Source organism: Pagrus pagrus (assembly GCF_965226575.1).
Source record: "Pagrus pagrus genome assembly, chromosome: 12".
Taxonomy (NCBI): Eukaryota; Metazoa; Chordata; class Actinopteri; order Spariformes; family Sparidae; genus Pagrus; species Pagrus pagrus.
Window position 1 is genome coordinate 3,342,397 of NC_140196.1, and position 17,561 is coordinate 3,359,957.

The window sequence follows — 17,561 nt, forward strand, 5'->3', positions numbered from 1 at the left end:
GTAAAAACATATTATTTATGGTTTCTAAAGAAGAAGATTTCTAAGGAAACTAGTTAGTCACCATCTCCCACTGAGCTTCCAATCACCTGTTTTAATATTATTCTCAATGTGAGCATTAAAAAAACAAACTATTTAAGACCCATGATGCATAAAAGAATTACTTTTATTGCCAAGTAAGTTTACTGCGGTGCAAAACAAGAAACAATACTAAAAGTACTTAAAGGACATAATAAAACTATAAAGATACAGTGAGTGTGAATGTAAATATAACAGAAGTACAACATAAAATTGAAAAATTAACATAAAAAGAAAAGAAAAGTTCACCTTCTTAAAAATGCAATCTGAGAAAAGTGAGTTTAATCATCTTAATCAGGAAAAGAAATTATCTTAATGACACATTTAAGTAAATAAATGATGAACGCTTTCAGCTTTCAGTGCCTCAAAATGTAAAAAGGATCCAAACAGTCGATCATGTTCAGCTCTTAACAACCAAAGGATTAAGTGAGAGCTGAAGAAAGATGGAGTTCAGAGGCAAAAGACTTCAACAGCTTGTAAAAACCAGGAAACCAGCCAGCGGTGCAGAGAAAACTAAGTGAATAAATGAAAGTGAGTCGTGAATAACGATGAGCCTCGTTCATCTTTTAAGAGAGCTGGCAGGAGGCGACGTCGGAGGTCAGAGCTGGAGTTACTCTGCCGTAAATCTCACAGGAAAGTTTAATTGAACAGCTTGTTTCGAGGGAACACACTGCTGGATGACACAGGAGCTAACGTGGCGTTTCTTTCGTCGTTTTCTCTGCAGGTGAGTCGCTCGGTGTGCGTGATGACCACACAGCTCATCTGTAAACTGCTGAGGTCGAAGGAAGCCTCGGCCGCCGTGGACGTCCGGACCTGGCCTCCGGTCATGGACACAGGTACGTCACAAACAGGTGCATCACAGAAAACTAAGAGTTGATGACTCGTGACTGAGAGTCAACAGATGAAGCTCGTGCTTTTTAATATGCAGCTGATCCGCGTGAATAAAAATAAGAACAGAGACATTTTCTCTTCAGATGATTTGCCAAAGAAGAAACCTCCTCTGCTGTATAAACCGTCCAACCCCGACACCCTGGCCTACCTGGACTTCAGCGTCTCCACCACTGGCATGCTCGCTGGAGTTAAGGTGAACACACACACACACGCACACGCACACACACACACACGCACACACACGGGATCATTTGTGTTTATTGGCGTAATTTGTTATCAGAATTATGAGATAAATGTTGAGTTTTTATCTGATTTTCTATCTCATAATTGACTTTTTATCACATAATTAAAACTTTTTTATCTTATTATTCCTACTTTTTAATTTATAAACATGACTTTTGTCTCATAATAAGGTTTTTCTATCTCATAATTGCTGTTTTAATCTCATTACTTTAATTTTTGATCTTATAAATATGACTTTTATCTCAATTTTGGGTTTTTTTCTATAGTAATTGTGACTTTATAGCTCATAATTTATCTTTTAATCACATCATTTCAAATTTTTATCTTATAGTTTTGACTTTTATCTCATAAATATGACTTTTATTTCAATTTAGCCTGTTTTTCTATTATAATTGTGACTTTTTAGCTCATAATTTATCTTTTAATCAGATAATTTCAAGTTTTTATCTCATAATTATGATTTTATCATGGGAATATTTTACATTTAAGGATTTTTTTTCTATCAATCTTGGTTTTAATCTTTTTTTTTTATCTTAACTGGCTGAAGCTTCAATACAAATACCTGACCGTACTATTAAGATGTAAAATGTTTCCTCAGTTGACTGACAAAGAGCATCTTAAGCATAAACAATATTATTTAATCACAATCAACAAAACACAAAAATCCCTCATTAATGACAAACGCAAACGCTCTGACAAACACATACTAATCAGCCAGAAGGAAAAGCCGGCCGAGGACACGACACCAGCTCGTGATCTCACGTGTCTGTCCGTTATGTTCAATCATCGTTCTTAATGAGCGGATCAGTCGGAGCTACAACGAGCGGCGCTGGTGCCAAAACACAATGAGAACAACAAGTCGGTCAGTTCATCTGGTCTCTGCACGCAGAGGCTCCTCACGTCTGACGTTTTGTTATGCTAATCGATGAGCTGCAGACATATTTCCAGTTAATTAATCATGTTTAGCTCCAGCAGACGGGAGGTGCTGAGAGAGTTTCTTTGTGTGTGTGAAGCAACAACATTTTATGTTGCCACTTAGAAAAGGGAAAATTCACATTTCTTTATATGAATCCAGATATTGTCTATGTGTGTCGGTGACTGTTGCTGCTGCTGTTCAGATGTCTCACACAGCCACCAGTGCCTTCTGCCGCTCCATCAAGCTGCAGTGTGAGCTTTACCCGTCCAGAGAGGTCGCCATCTGCCTGGACCCGTACTGCGGCCTGGGCTTCGTCCTCTGGTGCCTTTGCAGGTCAGAACAAATACTGCACACACGCATGAAAGAAGGCAAACGTGAATCCAGGTGACATGAAAGAAGAAGAAGAACGACATTACTTATTATATAGTGGATTTTTCTTCATCTGTGAAAAGAAATTTCATGAGAGTTTTTTTTCATGTCTCAAACTGAGTGATTTCTTTAATTTTTTCTTTGTTTAAAAAAAATAAAAAAAATCTTTTGACGTGTGAAAACGAGTGAAAAAAATTTCAGGGGAGAAGAAAAACATTTTTCACAAAAAAAAAAAAAATTGAAAACATTTTCAGGAGATTTTTTTATGTGTGGAAACCGAGTTGATTATTATTTTTTTATTTTTTGAATTTTTCTTTGAGTGAAACCAAATAAATAAAATTGAGTGATTTTTTTTTTTCTTTTCAGGAGAATTTTTCTTTTTCATGTGTGAAACCGGGTGAAAAAAATAAATCGGAAGAAAAAAAAATAATTTGGCTCCATTTTCTCGGTTTCACTCGGGGTTTCTGGTGATCCGTTTTCTAACTCTGATCTAAATTTCTCTCTTGTTTGATTTGAGATGGTGAAAAAAAAAGGCGGAACAATCTTTCTAAGTTTCCTGATTTTTTTTTTTTTTTTCATCTGTAAAAAAAATCTCAATGTTTGAAATCAAGTTTTTATGTATTGATTTTTTTTAAGGAGAAAGATTTTTCTCAGCAAGTGGAAAAATATTATTTGCAGATTATTATTATTTTATTTTTTTTTCAGGAAGATTTTTGTATTTTTCAAAAATGTTTGTTTTTGTTCTTTCAGGAGAATTTTATTTTTTACTTGTGAAACAGCTGATTTTTGTAAGAATATTTATTTTTCTTTACGTATAAAATTGATTAAAAAAATTTTTAAGGAGAATTTTTTTTCATGTGAAATTATTTTTCAAGATTTTCCTTTTTCACGTGTGAAACCGAGTAGATTTTTTTCTTCATGTATACAATCAAGTTAAAAGACTTTTATTTCATGTTTTTTCATCATGTTTTTTGAGGAGAATTTTTTTTCTTCATGTATAAATTTGAGTAAAAAATGTTTCCAGGAGTTTTTTTTCACATGAAAAATCTAGTGAATTTTTAATAAGAAAACTTTTCAAAACCTTCTTTTGCACCCTAAACTGACTCCACTCCGTCTGGTCTGTGTCTGCAGTGTGTACTCAGGTCACCAGTCCATCCTGATCCCTCCGTCCGAGCTGGAGGTGAACCCGGCTCTCTGGCTGTCGGCCGTCAGTCAGTTCAAAGTCCGAGACACTTTCTGCTCCTACAGCGTCATGGAGCTCTGCACCAAAGGCCTCGGCCTGCAGACCGACTCACTGAAGGTAACACGGGCGCTCGGTCTCGACGAGAATTTGTGCTCCATAAATTTTAGGAATATAACAAACAAGAAACCAGACGAGGCTCACAAACAATCATCTGAGAGGAGCACAGCTTCTCATTCTGCGTCCCTCTTCTCGCCTTCAGGCTCGAGGGTTGGACTTGTCTCGGGTGAGGACCTGTGTGGTCGTAGCTGAGGAGCGTCCCAGGACAGCCCTGACGCAGTCCTTCTCCAAACTCTTCAAGGACCTGGGGCTCCACCCTCGAGCCGTCAGCACCTCTTTCGGCTGCAGGGTCAACCTGGCCATCTGCCTGCAGGTCAGTCGCTCTGCCGCTGTCTCTCTGGTCCTGGTTGTCTCTGCTTCAGTCGCACTTTGTGACGCAGGTTAAGGAAATTTCTCGGTGTGACGTTGTGGCTGGAAAAGGGAAAATGGCTGCTTCTTGTTCTTTATGCCGTCAGCTGATGTTTGTAGCTGAAGCTGGGCTCTTTGTTAGTAGGTGTTGTATAATTTAAGCTACAGCTCCGTCAGACTGCGGTAAAGATGACAACAAACTCCTCTTAACTGTAGATTAGTTTATAAATGAAGAGCAGCTGAGTTTGTGACTGTGTTTGTACGTGTGCGGTCAGTTCTCCGAGGAAAGTTTAGGCTGATGAAGTGATGCTTTCAGGGACAGTGAGCTCATCTCACAGATACAAGTCTAAATGGTTTTCTTAGCTCAACTTAACTCAACTGCATTGAAAGTTAACCAGCTGAGTGATTTTCACAGCTCCTGGGAACTTGAAATCTGCTCGTTTCTGTCTTTGAAGTGTAAGAATAGAAAAAAGGATCGCCAGTGAAAGAAAAGTCAGTGTGAGAGTGAAATGTGTGCGGTGAACTCGATCACAGCTGACAGAGAGTCAAATTAAAGCCGCGTGTTTCTCTTCTTCTGCTGTCTTTCATCCAAACAAACCGGTTCATGAGGCGTTCAGATGTTTCTCTGTGTGTCTCTCGGGTTCAGCCTCATCCTCCCATTTCAAGCCGATCATTGTTTTTACATTTCAGCTATGATTTGCAGCCTGAAGCGGATCAAATCAGGTTATTCTTCGCAAAAAGAAACCTTGGAGGCGAATAAAAGGATCTCACTCAAAGTTATTTCCACATTTCTATTAAATTTTCACACGCTGAGAAGTCTATAAACAGAATTTACAGATTTTTTACATAATTACGTCACATGATCTTCAGTACAGTGTTTTAGAGATCAGTGATTTCTAGCTGCATGGCTCATATTTTGAATTAACAGAGTCAATATACACTAATATTACAGCTGATATTACCCAGTATATTGATCTTATTTGAATTAACTGTTTCCAGCAGCTTTAAATGACCAAACTAACATCTGGCTGCAGAGTGTTTTTCAGTCCTGACTGCTTGTTTTGTTTCTTTAAGTTTTTCCATTTTGACATTTTTCTTCCTTCCCTCCTCCTTCCTTGTTTTAATCATAACCCCGCCCACATATCTCATACTTGGTTTTGTCTCCACCCTCCTCCTCCTCCTCCTCCTCCTCCTCCTCCGCCCCTCTTTGCTGCTGTAGCCTCACAGGCTGGGAAAGCTTGCCGACCAGGTAGGGAACCACCATCAATCCCCCCTCCGAACCACCACCACCACCTCCACCCCACTGCTTGTCAGCACATCACTCATCAGCTGGCTGTAGATCAGAGTTTTTAAGCATTACTGCACTGAAAATGTAGATTCTGAGTTTCCCTTTTTGGTTGAAATGTCTTTGAAAAGTTTGCAGGTCGCTCCTTCACAGATGACAGGAGGTGTAGTCAGGCCTGGTCACCAGCATTCATGACAGAAATATGAGATAACCACCAATTTCTACAGAGAGAAATCCTGCATATGTGAAAAATTTCAGGAGAAAAAAGATTTTTCAGGAGAAAATTTGAAATTGAGGAAAGAAAAATTTTCAGGAGAAAATTTGAAATCAGGCAAACAATGTTTTTCAGGAGATTTGGGAAGATGTGGGAAACCAGTGGAAAAAAAAAGGTTTTTTCCTGAAGATTTGTTTTCTCCTGAATATGTCTTTTGCTCGGTTTTCACAGATGAAAATCTGAAAATTGGTTCTCCTGATGATTTTTTGTAATTTCAATTTTTCCCCTAAAATTTTTTTTTTTCCCCTGAAAAGTTTTACGTTATTTTTTCAGGAAAAAAAAAACATTTTTTTCAGGGAAAAAAATAATAATTTTTTTCAGGGACAAAAAAAAAAATTCAGGGGGAAAAAAAAAACATTTTTTTCAGGGGGAAATTTTTTTTTTTTTTTTCAGGGGGAAAAAAACTTTTTTAGGGGAACAATTTTAATTACAAAAAATTATCAGGAGAATCAATTTTCAGATATTTTTGTCTGTGAAAACTGAGTAAAGGACATTTTCATGTCTGAAACCAGTGAAAAACAAACTTTTCAGGAGAAAAAATAGTTTTTTCAGGAGAAATTTTGAAATCAGCCAAAAAACATTTTTGGGGAGATGTGGGAAACCAGTGAAAAAAATGTTTTCTGGAGAAAAAAATAAACAGGTTTTTTCATCTGAAAAGCCGAGCAAAAAACTGAAAAAAAAACAATTTTTTTTAGGGGAAAATTAAAATTACAAAAAAAGAGAAAAAGTTTCCAAATATTTTCGTCTGTGAAAACCGAGCAAATGACATTTTCATGTCTGAAACCAGTGAAAAAACACATTTTCAGGAGAATTTTTTTTTTTCAGGAGAAAAATTTAAACTACAAAAAATTATCAGGAAAAACAATTTCCAGATATTTTCGTCTGTGAAAATCAAGCAACGGACATTTTTTTCAAGTGTAAAACCGTGTTTGTTTTTGTAATATTCATTTTCAGCTTTCATTTTTTCCCCACTCAGTTTCACAAATGAAAAAAATTACCCTGGCAAAAGTTAAATCCCACCAGTTCTCAACTCATAAACACAGGAGAGAAAACACTTTAGATCTGACGTGGAAAATGGATCACCAGAAAAAAATGTCTTCACTGCCCTTCAGGGCTAATTTAATGGTGCTACTCTGGTGTGACACGGCTCTTATGACAGTTTCCAATGAACATAAAGAAAACATGTTAAATATTTTAAAAAGGAAATCCACAAAACTCTTCTCAAACAACTTCTCCACCACTTCTCATCTGTTCCAGACACTTTACAGTAAATCATTAGATATTCTTCTTCAGGTGGAGTTTCAAAGTTAGAGCAGCGGTCTATTGTAGCTGCTCATGGAGATGATGCTGTCTGCCATGTTGTGCTCTGGGTGTTGGCTTCTGACTCCCAGCATGCCGCTGTGTGTCCGGTGGTGGGCTCTGAAAAGGTTTTAATCTGAATCACCTCTGAGAGAGAAAAAAGGGGAAGGAGGGATGGTGGAGGAGGAGAGAGAAGGTCGGAGCGAGGTCTCTATCTCCTTCTTTTTCTCTCTCTTGATTTTTCTTTAATCTTTCACTCTCGCTCACACATAGTACAAAACATTCAGCAGATATCTACAACACATATAGACCAGACACAGGACGAATCATTTTTCATGGATGTCATACGTGAATTTATTCCTTTAGTGTCGATATGTTGGAGTCACTCATCTACATCATCATCACCTCTTTCCTCCATCTTTCTTTTCCCCCGGTTTGATATCACTTTCCCCCTTTTCTTCCCTCTAAAAGACTTTTTTTGTTGTTTGCATGTCGATCAAGTTAAATCTGATTGGGATTTATTTGTTTTTATTTTAATCTGACTTTTGTTTTGCTGATTTTCATCTAAAATCATTCCACCGCTGTCGCTCCCTCATTGTTCTCCTCACCGTTTTCCTGTAAATGATCTTTGTTGGATCTCATCTTTGCTCTCAAACCCAAAGCTTTAACCTCTGCTGTGAAGGGAAAGCTTGTCTCTGTGAGCACTAATGCACGAGCAGCAGCAGCAGCATCCACTGCAGCCTGGTAGAGGTAGAGGTAGAGGTAGAAGTCGTAGTAGCAGAAGAGGTTTCTGTCATGTAGCTGTGACATTGTGTGACGCTGCAGTGTTAACTGTTGCTGTTGGTGTTTCTCAGGGCACCTCAGGACCCGACCCCACGACTGTGTTTGTTGATATGAGAGCGCTACGGCACGACAGGTGAGTTCAACAAACCATACACCTGAAGTCATTACAAACCACACACCTGAAGTCATTACAAACCACACACCTGAAGTCATTTATTCACAGATTTATAGCTGAGAGCTTTGAATGATGGAAGACACAAAGATAAATCCGTCTCTGCAATGATAAATCCTGCCTTAGCTGTTCAAACCACACAACGAGGTTGATGATCATTATCTTTACTTTTTCATCATTATTCATCTCTGGGCCGGTCTGTTGGTGGAAATAAGGGGAAAAAAGACATTTTCAGGAAAAAAGAACATTTTTCAGGGAAAATAAATTTCCAGGGGAAAAAAAAATTCCAGGAAAAAAAAATTAGGGAAAAAATTTCAAGGAAAAAAAACAAACTTCTTTTTCCGTCTTATGTCTGAAACCAGTGAAAAACAAATTTTTCAGCAGAAAAATTGTGATTACAAAAAAATTTCTGGAGGGAAAAATTTTTCAGGGGGGGAAAAAAAACCATTTTTCAGGGAAAATATTTTTTCCGGAAAAAAAACATTTTTCAGAAAAAAAAAAAACATTTTTCAGGAAAAAAGCATTTTTCAGGAAAAATCAATTTTCAGGAAAAAAAATTCCAGGGAAAAAAAATCAAGGAAAAAAAAACAACATTTTTCTGGGAAAAAAAAAATCAGGAGAATTTTTTTTCATGTCTGGAACCAGTGAAAAACAAAATTTTCAGCAGAAAAATTAAGATTACAAAACAATTTCAGGAGAAAACTAACTTTTCAGTAGAAAAATTGAGATTACAAAAAAATTCTCTGGAGAGAAAAAATTTTCGGGAAAAAAAACATTTTTCAGGAAAAAAAACATTTTTCAGGAAAAAAAACATTTTTCAGGAAAAATAAATTTTCAGGAAAAAAAATTCCAGGGAAAAAAAATTCAGGGGGGAAAAAAAATCAGGGGAAAAAAAACATTTTCTGGAAAAAAAAAAATCAGGAGAAGTTTTTTTTCCCATGTCTGAAACCAGTGAAAAACAAAATTTTCAGCAGAAAAATTGAGATTACAAAAAATTCTCTGGAGAAAATTTTTTTCAGGAAAAAAGCATTTTTCAGGAAAAAAAGCATTTTTCAGGAAAAATCAATTTTCAGGGAAAAAAATTCCAGGGAAAAAAAATTCAGGGGGGAAAAAAAATCAGGGGAAAAAAAGTCAAGGGAAAAAAAAAAACATTTTTCTGGGGGAAAAAAATCAGGAGAATTTTTTTTCATGTCTGAAACCAGTGAAAAACAAAATTTTCAGCAGAAAAATTAAGATTACAAAACATTTTCAGGAAAAACTATATTTTTAGGAGAAAAATTGAGATTACAAAAAATTCTCTGGAGTAAAAAAATTTTCAGGGAAAAAAAAACATTTTTCAGGAAAAATTAATTTTTAGGAAAAAAAATTCCAGGAAAAAAAAAATCAGGGGGAAAAAAAAAACATTTTTCTGGAAAAAAAAAAATCAGGAGAATTTTTTTTTTCATGTCTGAAACCAGTGAAAAACAAAATTTTCAGCAGAAAAATTGAGATTACAAAACATTTTCAGGAGAAATAAAAAATTCAGTTGAAACTGATTCAAATTTCCACCAGTCCATCGTTTGCATCCATGATAGAAGACCTCTGCACGTTGGCGTCGGCAGTGGTTTCCAAACAATGGCTTGACAAAGAACCATTTCACCGTCGCTGCTACACGTCCTCTGCTCGGAGAGTAACAAGCTCCTGGACCTCGTGTCGCCTCCCCAGTGTGCAGACATTTTCTGTTTCCGTTGCTCGCAGCTTTTTAAATCGGCTGTTTGTATCCACATCACACACCTGTCGAGTCCTGCTGCCTCACTCTTTCCTCCTCTGCTTTACAGATGAGACGACAGCATCTCCAGGCTGTGTAGATGCTTCAGTCAGCCACAGCTGTGAGATTAATGCTAACTTTATCATGTTAACCTGCTAATGTTAATGTAATACATGCTAACATTAGCTGAAATCCTAAAACTTACATTAGAAATCCATCATCCTCCATACCTTTATGCCAACATGCTAACAGCAAACACACTAACTTATTCATGTACTGCTGACAGCAGAGCTCAATGTGGGACTATTTTCTCTACACCCGCTCATAACAAGGTCATAGAGAGTAGAAGTGATGCTCACTTTTATTCTGTAGTTTGGGACTTCCTGAGAGTTTCTCAACACTAAATATATGTTATGGTTGATAACAGAAATGTTTATTTGCCACATTTCTTATGAATTATCTGTTACACACTGGTTCTTGTCCCGGAAGTTCTAGAAAGAGCAGAACCGTAAGTGTCTAACAAGCTACTTTTAGAAGAAGAGCCTTTAAAAACAGCTTTCAGTTCATATTTTTTACATGGAAGTTTTTGCATGTCTGGATCGGCTCATTGATGAAACATCCTCTCGTATTTCCTCGTATCTGTTTCCCGCCTCTCACACTCTCACAGTCGGTGTGTGTTGGGTCCGGTGGGATCTCGGTCCTGCTGCAGCCTCTGCTGGGCGAGAGGTTCATGAATGTGAAGCAGCGGGTTGTTTTATGAACGAGAGCTCGGCGAACACTAAATAAATAAATAAAGTGTGCAGTGAAGATGCTGATCCAAATGCACAACCTGATTGTTAAAAGTTTGAATATAATGAGGAGCTGAAAGTTTCCTTGAGACGACATCGCAGCCTGACTGAGGCTGAGTCACATTTCCTGCTGGGTGACACCAGAAATAGCAGCTCAGGAGGCTCCAGAATGTGTTTGGGCCCGGAGGAGAAGTTTATGAACCAACCCGAGGTTTGAAAAACCGCTGGAGGGCTCAACATAAGTGTCAGACTTCATGCCTTCAGCTGGGGAGACACCGTCAGTCTCCAGGCAGCAGAGATGGACAACAACTCCTGCAGGACAAGCAGGACTCCAATTTATTCAAATAGCTCCTGACAAGGTGGTCCGGTGGGATTAAAGGAGCAACACTGAGGCCACTTCAGCTCAGGCAGACTACAGCTCACAGTAGAAAGTGTAAAATGTAAATTTAAACACGTCACGAGCCTGAAAGTTTCCCAGTGTGTCTGAGAAACTTCACTTTCCTGTCGTCTGATCCGGCAGATCATTACAGCCTTCAGCCGGCGACCGCTCCGCTGTCGTCCTCCTCCAGAGGACACGGAGCAGCGCGGCGGCTCAGTCCTGCTGAGTATGAATATAACTGTCAGCGTGCGTGATTACATGTAATCACTGTTGATTTAAACCCGTCTGTGTCTCCCAGAGACGCGCTGTAATCTGACCGACCACTTCTGTCAGTTTCCTTCAGGGATCAATAACTTTTTTTTTTTTTAAACTTGAGTGTTTGTGTGTTTGTGTTTTTGCAGCGTGTGTCTTTGTCATTTCATCACGAATGACGTATTTGCAGATTAGAGCAACAGCAGCAGGTGTGTTCCTGTCAGAGCTCTCCTGCAACACGTCCTCGTACCTTAACCACTGAATCGGTCGGTTGCCAGTGACAGTTCACCGTTTCCGAAACAAAATGGCTGCAGCAGCAGGCGTACCGGCCCCTCGTCACACCGCTGCAGTTCGGTTTAGTTAAGAAAACTCGGCTCAGTTTAGGAAAAACAACACAAATATATCAGGAACATCATGTGTGAAACTGAATAAATAAACATTTTCAGGAGGGAAATTTTTTTTGTCACTTTCCATAGTGGATTTTTTTCACGTGTAACCAGGTGAAAAAAAAATTCCAGGAGAATTTTTTATTATCTTGTTTGGAAAAAAGAAAAAAATGGAAAAATTGGAAAAAAAATCCTGAATTTCTTTCCTTTTTTCATTTTGTAATCCCAGTGATTTTTTTTTCTAATAAGTAAAACTGGAAAAAAAATTGTTGTGTGTGAAGCTGAAGTTAAAAAAAAATTTTTTGCCAGAAGTTTTTTTTGTAATACTCATTTTGACCACGAGAGGCTGAGGTGCTCCTCTACCTCAGGTACTGAACAGGACTGAAATCATTCATGTTTTCTTCGGGGGAGTTTTAACGTCTCCGTCTCACTGAACACAAGACACATCTGTTGTGTCTCAGCAGGTTGTATCACATCACTGTCACGTCTTCCTGTTGGTGACGAACGTGTTATAACTGAGGAGCTCATGTGAAGGTGAAGAGTGTCTGAAAGCTCAGAGACACAAACTCACCTCAGATCAGGTCTGATGACTAAAACACAGTCGTACGCTCCCCCTGCTGGAGCCCCCTGGGAACAACTGTGATGTAACATGAGCGGGCTCAGATATCAGAATGAGGACATTAAACGTTACGGCTCGATCCGACCCGATAACTTTAATGTTGAGTTGATTTGCTCTTCTGAAGCTGCAGCTGTTTCTGTCCACAGGGTCAGACTGGTGGAGAGGGGGTCACCACACAGCCTGCCGCTGATGGAGTCTGGGAAGGTGAGGCTGTGTTTCTTTGTTTAAATGTTTCCTGTAGTTAAAATGCTTAAATAACATAAATGTTGATGTTGATCCTCTCTGGTTCCTCCTCAGATTCTGCCGGGCGTCCGGATCATCATCGCCAACCCAGAGACCAAGGGACCAATGGGAGAGTCGCATCTGGGCGAGGTGTGTCTGAGCTTCACATCACTTTATTACCCGAGCAGAGATCACGACAACAGACCACATTATTATTTATTTATTAATTATGTGCATATATATATATAAAGATAACAAGCCACCATGAATACCAACAAACATCGTCTGTATAAACAGTTTTCCAGGATTTCGCTGCAGCTTTTCTTAAAAACTACGACTTTTTTTTTTTTGCAGGGACTGAAAGTCATTAAAATAGTTGTGATTTCTAACCACACACACACACCTTTAATCTGTGATTTTTAAAGCTTCACACCGTGTCTGAACGTTTTATTTCAGACTTTTTATTCCTAAACTACTTTAAACATCAATAAGCAAACATTCGACAGGAAAATGATGAGACATGAGACACTTGTTGGAATAAATTGTTGGATGACACAATAAGTGACTTGACATGAATTCAACATCATAAACAACAATTCTAATCATCCATTATTGTTTTTAAGCAGTTTATTAAATAAACATTTGTATCTTCATGTGACTGATGTTCTCCTCTCAAACAAGACAAGATATTAAAAACAGCAGTTTGGTTTCTGAAACTTTTCTTCCTTTTTGTTTGACATGTTATGAACACAACTCATTCATTACAAATAAAATGAAAATAATCAGTCATTTTTTTTAATTGTATTCCACCATTTTTACTCTGACGTTGTGTGTTTGCAGATCTGGGTGCACAGTGGCCACAACGCCAGCGGCTACTTCACCGTGTACGGAGACGAGGCGCTGCAGTCGGACCACTTCAGCTCCAGGCTCAGCTTCGGAGACACGCAGACCATCTGGGCTCGGACCGGATACCTGGGCTTCCTCCGCAGGACCGAACTGACCGACGCCAGCGGAGGTGAGGACAGGACTCCTTTAAGATGTATCTGTACGGTTACGCAGCCCGACCAGTGTGTGTAGTTAAAGGCCTGTGTTGGCCTGAGCTGATGGTCACGTACACTCGACCACTCAGACTCCTGCACCAGACCTGATCGGGTCGTTTTCAACGCCGCAAACAGAGACAAGTCGAGTTCACGTTGTGACTTCAGCTGCAGAGGAGAGGACGTCGACCTGCGCTGGAAGAACCGCTTCAAAGTCTCAAGCTGTTCAGTCGTGACGACTCGCACTGGCAGCCAACTCTTCAAGGCCAGATGAAATATTTAACACCTTCTGAGGTTGAGAGAAAAAATCTGAACAGCAGGTCAGCTGTCAGAGCCGAACCCTCGCTGAGCCAGCGGGTCTGGATTCATATTCTGTAAAAAGTTTGGATTCAAAGATATTTGAGGGTTGGTTGAAAGTGTTCTGGTCAAAAAAGAAGCAGAAAATCTGAACTTTAATGTTTTATTCTCCTGCGTGAAATGATTTACTAACACACATTTGTTGGTTTGTTTTATTCATCAGATCCACATTGAATTGGCACTGTGTTGTAAACACCCTGAATCGGGAGAAAGAAAGAAGTTGTTGTGAGAGAACTAAAGTTTGTGTGTTTGTGTGTAGAGCGTCATGACGCGCTGTACGTGGTCGGCGCTCTGGAGGAAGCCATGGAGCTCAGAGGGATGCGTTACCACCCCATCGACATCGAGACCTCCGTCATCAGGACGCACAAGAGCATCACAGAGTGGTGAGAGACACGACTTCAGTACCGCACAAATAAACACAAGTTTCACCATGTTTCCATCTAAATGTGGGAAAATGTATTCGTTACTGATCCAAACAATCGCACTGGCATGTTTCTTCTTCCTCTTCGGTGGCTCCAGCGCGGTGTTCACGTGGACCAACCTGCTGGTGGTGGTGGTGGAGCTGGACGGCTCGGAGCAGGAGGCCCTGGACCTGGTCCCGCTGGTCACCAACGTGGTGCTGGAGGAGCACTACCTGATCGTGGGCGTGGTGGTGGTGGTCGACATCGGCGTCATCCCCATCAACTCCCGCGGCGAGAAGCAGCGCATGCACCTGCGCGACGGCTTCCTGGCCGACCAGCTGGACCCCATCTACGTGGCTTACAACATGTAGCGCCCCCTGGTGGCCCGACATGAAGGTGGATGAAGGATTATCGAGGAGGATGCAAAGACGGTCAGCTCCTGAGACTGAAAGAGTAAAAACCGGAGATCTGAGGCCGAGGAAGTAGGCCACTTTGTTGCCCTGAGTTTCGTCTCTCAGGCAGCACTTTCTCCCAGGCTCGGTGGGATTCGTACTCAGCCTGTGAGGAAGTGCAGTCGCCCCCGTCCAGAGCAAGAAAGTCAAAGTCCATTTGTGTCGATCGTTTACTGAAAAAGCGTCAGGGAGGCGGCAGTAGAGGACAATCGTTAACGTAGCAATCCGGGCGTTTTAAAATCGCGTGTCACTCTATATTTTCCCGTTAAAGTCGGCTGTTTTAAACGTTTTGTTGGTATTTTAACATGTCCTCGAAAAAAGTGTAGGCTATTTTTTGAAAAGGGTATTTACACAAAAACAAAACAAACCGTGGCAAAAATGATATTTTAGGTTTTTACGATATCAACCGTTAAAGAGCGAGATATGTTTTGATACGAGGGCGGGGTCCGACGGGGCGATCGCAGCTGTCCGTCCATTTCACCGCCAGGTACGACACCTTTGTTTCACGTTAGCCTGTTGTTTTTTTGTAAGTGTTACATTTTTTTGTATCATTTTCTGAACCGTCCGTCCGTCACATCTCAGCAGGAGATCAGTGTGCTAACTTTCATAAACTAACAGCTGCAGCCTTTAACTCCGTTTATTTTTCCGTACAAACGCGCTTCGACCGAAGCGAACGCGACACATTAATTCATATCATGTAAGTATGTACAAAAAGAAACTGATTTAATTTATTTTGTTTCTCTTTTAGAAGTATATGACTGAGACGTTCAAGAATGTTTTGCTCTTGAATATTTGCTAATATAAAGAAACAAAAAAAGGCGTTGTATTATCTGGAGTGAGACTCACTCGCATCAAGCATATTATGGAAAAAATAGAAATATATGATTATAGATTATATTAAGAGATGAGTGAAGGATTCACAGCAGACAGAAGCAGTTTGACACGCAACGCTTTTTTTTATCTGCGTGTTGGTCTGAAATGTTTTCGGTCAAAAGGAAAAACTATGAGTGAAGTTTTGAGGAGTTTGATTCCACGTGAAGACTTCTGATCCAAAAACACCCGGCGATGGGAGATTTACACCAACTTTTATTAGATTACATCTGTAAAAGTTTTGAGTAGAGACTTTTTTTCAACATTGCTCTTTAAATTTGGTCATTTGTGTCCTCAAATAAAAAAAAAATCCTCACGAATTTCTAACAAGTGCACTCAATATTTCCTCAAAAGTAAGAAATCAATGTAAAATGCAGCTTAAATAACAGATTCTCTCTTCAGTCATTCAGAAATCTAAAGATTTTTTAACTGGATAAAATCAAGAACGTTTTTACACTGAAATAATCTTCATCCTGCGTAAAGTTTGAGCATTTTTGGCGACGTCAAAGACGATACGAGCGCCGTTTAATTCGCTTTTATCGTATATTTCCTTTAATTAACTTGTCAAACTCAAACAAGTTTTAAAAGAGAAAAGTTGTGAGAATTTGGCTTTTTTGGGGAAAAGAAATCTGTAATTTCTGCTCAAATATTGTAACATACACTATTTATTCAGTGGGTTTACAGCCAAACATAAAAAACAAAGCTCAAGTCTAGATACATTTAAAGGGCAACTCCGCCAATTTTACACTATAAGTGTGTTTACAGGACTTGGGGAGTCATACTGCATGTGACAATGCAACTTGGGTGCATTGTGGGTAATGTAGGCGGAGGAATAGATTACATTTTCAAGAGTATGAATTACTGAGTTCAGGGAGGAAAATCAGAGATGACAAGTTTTCCAAATATTAATAATTATCCAGCTCTGTACCCGAACGTGATCCAGGACCTCTGCTGACCTCTAGTGGTCGCCAGGAGGAATTAAAACAAACCAATTTGTCACTTTGGATCAGAACTCTTCATTCATCACGTCCATCAGGGAACAAACAGGTTTTCTGATCATTAAAAAATGTAATAAATAGGAATAAAGTTTTGATTGGACAGGAATGAAACTCCTCAGTTGAAACAGACCAACAGCAGGACTGGATTGTTTTTCTTTCAACACCTCCGGCTGGGAAAAAAAAGGTGAATCCTCATCGAGCAGCCGGTAACTATTGTAAATATCAGAGTCAGAAGTCCTTCATATTTTTACATGGACCGATCAATCAGGGCTCATACAGTGATGTCACGACAGGAATATAAAGACTGAAGCAGGAAGCGGAAGGTGAAGGCGTTTTAACCCGGAGACCCTTTAACTCATCATTACAGAGAGGTCAAAGGTCGGCGCTTCTTGGTCGAGAATGTTCGAGTTTCAACACACGAGGATTTTTTTTTTTTTTTTTTTGGAAAGAAAAAAAAAGCACTTTCTTCACCGTTTGTTTCTTTTTCTTTTATCAGCAAAATGTATGTTTCCCCCAGTATGTTTTTTTTAACGGTTTTAAAAAATGTCTTATTTGAGTTGACATAAAATCTTTCAATTAAATAAATATTTCAACAATTTTGACAGAAAAAAAAGGTTGTTGGCGTATTTCTTAATGTTTTTATGCAGGTTTAGAGGCTGAAATGTGTTTTTTTTTTTTAAAGTGTAATATAGAAAGACACTGTCGGTATTTATTCATTGACACATTTTCTACAGATTTACAAACAGAACATGTTTGTGATCAAAACTCAGTGAATTATTTAGTTTTCTTAAAGTTTTGGTTAAAAATAAACAGCAGCTGATGAGCAACAAATTGGAAAATATTTTTTATATCAGAGCTAAAACAGTCAAAATATTTAAGCTGTCAAACACTTATTGACACTCATTGATTAGGTATTAGATAAAAAGCACTAAATACGCTCTGGTTCTGGTTCTGGATTGTGATCATTTGCACCTTTTCTCTGTTTCTTTGCAAACTAAACATTCTTGATTTTGAGCTGTTGATCACAGAAAACATTTAAAGATGTCACTTTTCTTTCTGATATTTAACAGACAAAAACACCTGTAGTAGTTGGAGACT

The 17,561-nt window shown here is 39.0% G+C and overlaps 1 protein-coding gene across 1 annotated transcript in view; it reads left to right on the forward strand.

The window, feature by feature from the left end:
- The window catches only part of LOC311266909 (disco-interacting protein 2 homolog C), a 176,848-nt gene extending 159,943 nt beyond the window's left edge, over positions 1–16,905 (forward strand). The window contains exons 26-36 of the mRNA XM_084369584.1: positions 762–911; positions 1,050–1,159; positions 2,328–2,458; positions 3,626–3,794; positions 3,937–4,107; positions 7,855–7,916; positions 12,273–12,330; positions 12,424–12,498; positions 13,189–13,363; positions 14,002–14,125; positions 14,262–16,905. Coding sequence (XP_084225710.1) covers positions 762–911; positions 1,050–1,159; positions 2,328–2,458; positions 3,626–3,794; positions 3,937–4,107; positions 7,855–7,916; positions 12,273–12,330; positions 12,424–12,498; positions 13,189–13,363; positions 14,002–14,125; positions 14,262–14,514 — 1,478 coding nt within the window. The 3' untranslated portion in view covers positions 14,515–16,905. The remainder of the gene's footprint in view (positions 1–761; positions 912–1,049; positions 1,160–2,327; positions 2,459–3,625; positions 3,795–3,936; positions 4,108–7,854; positions 7,917–12,272; positions 12,331–12,423; positions 12,499–13,188; positions 13,364–14,001; positions 14,126–14,261) is intronic.
- The last annotated feature ends 656 nt before the right edge of the window (positions 16,906–17,561 follow it).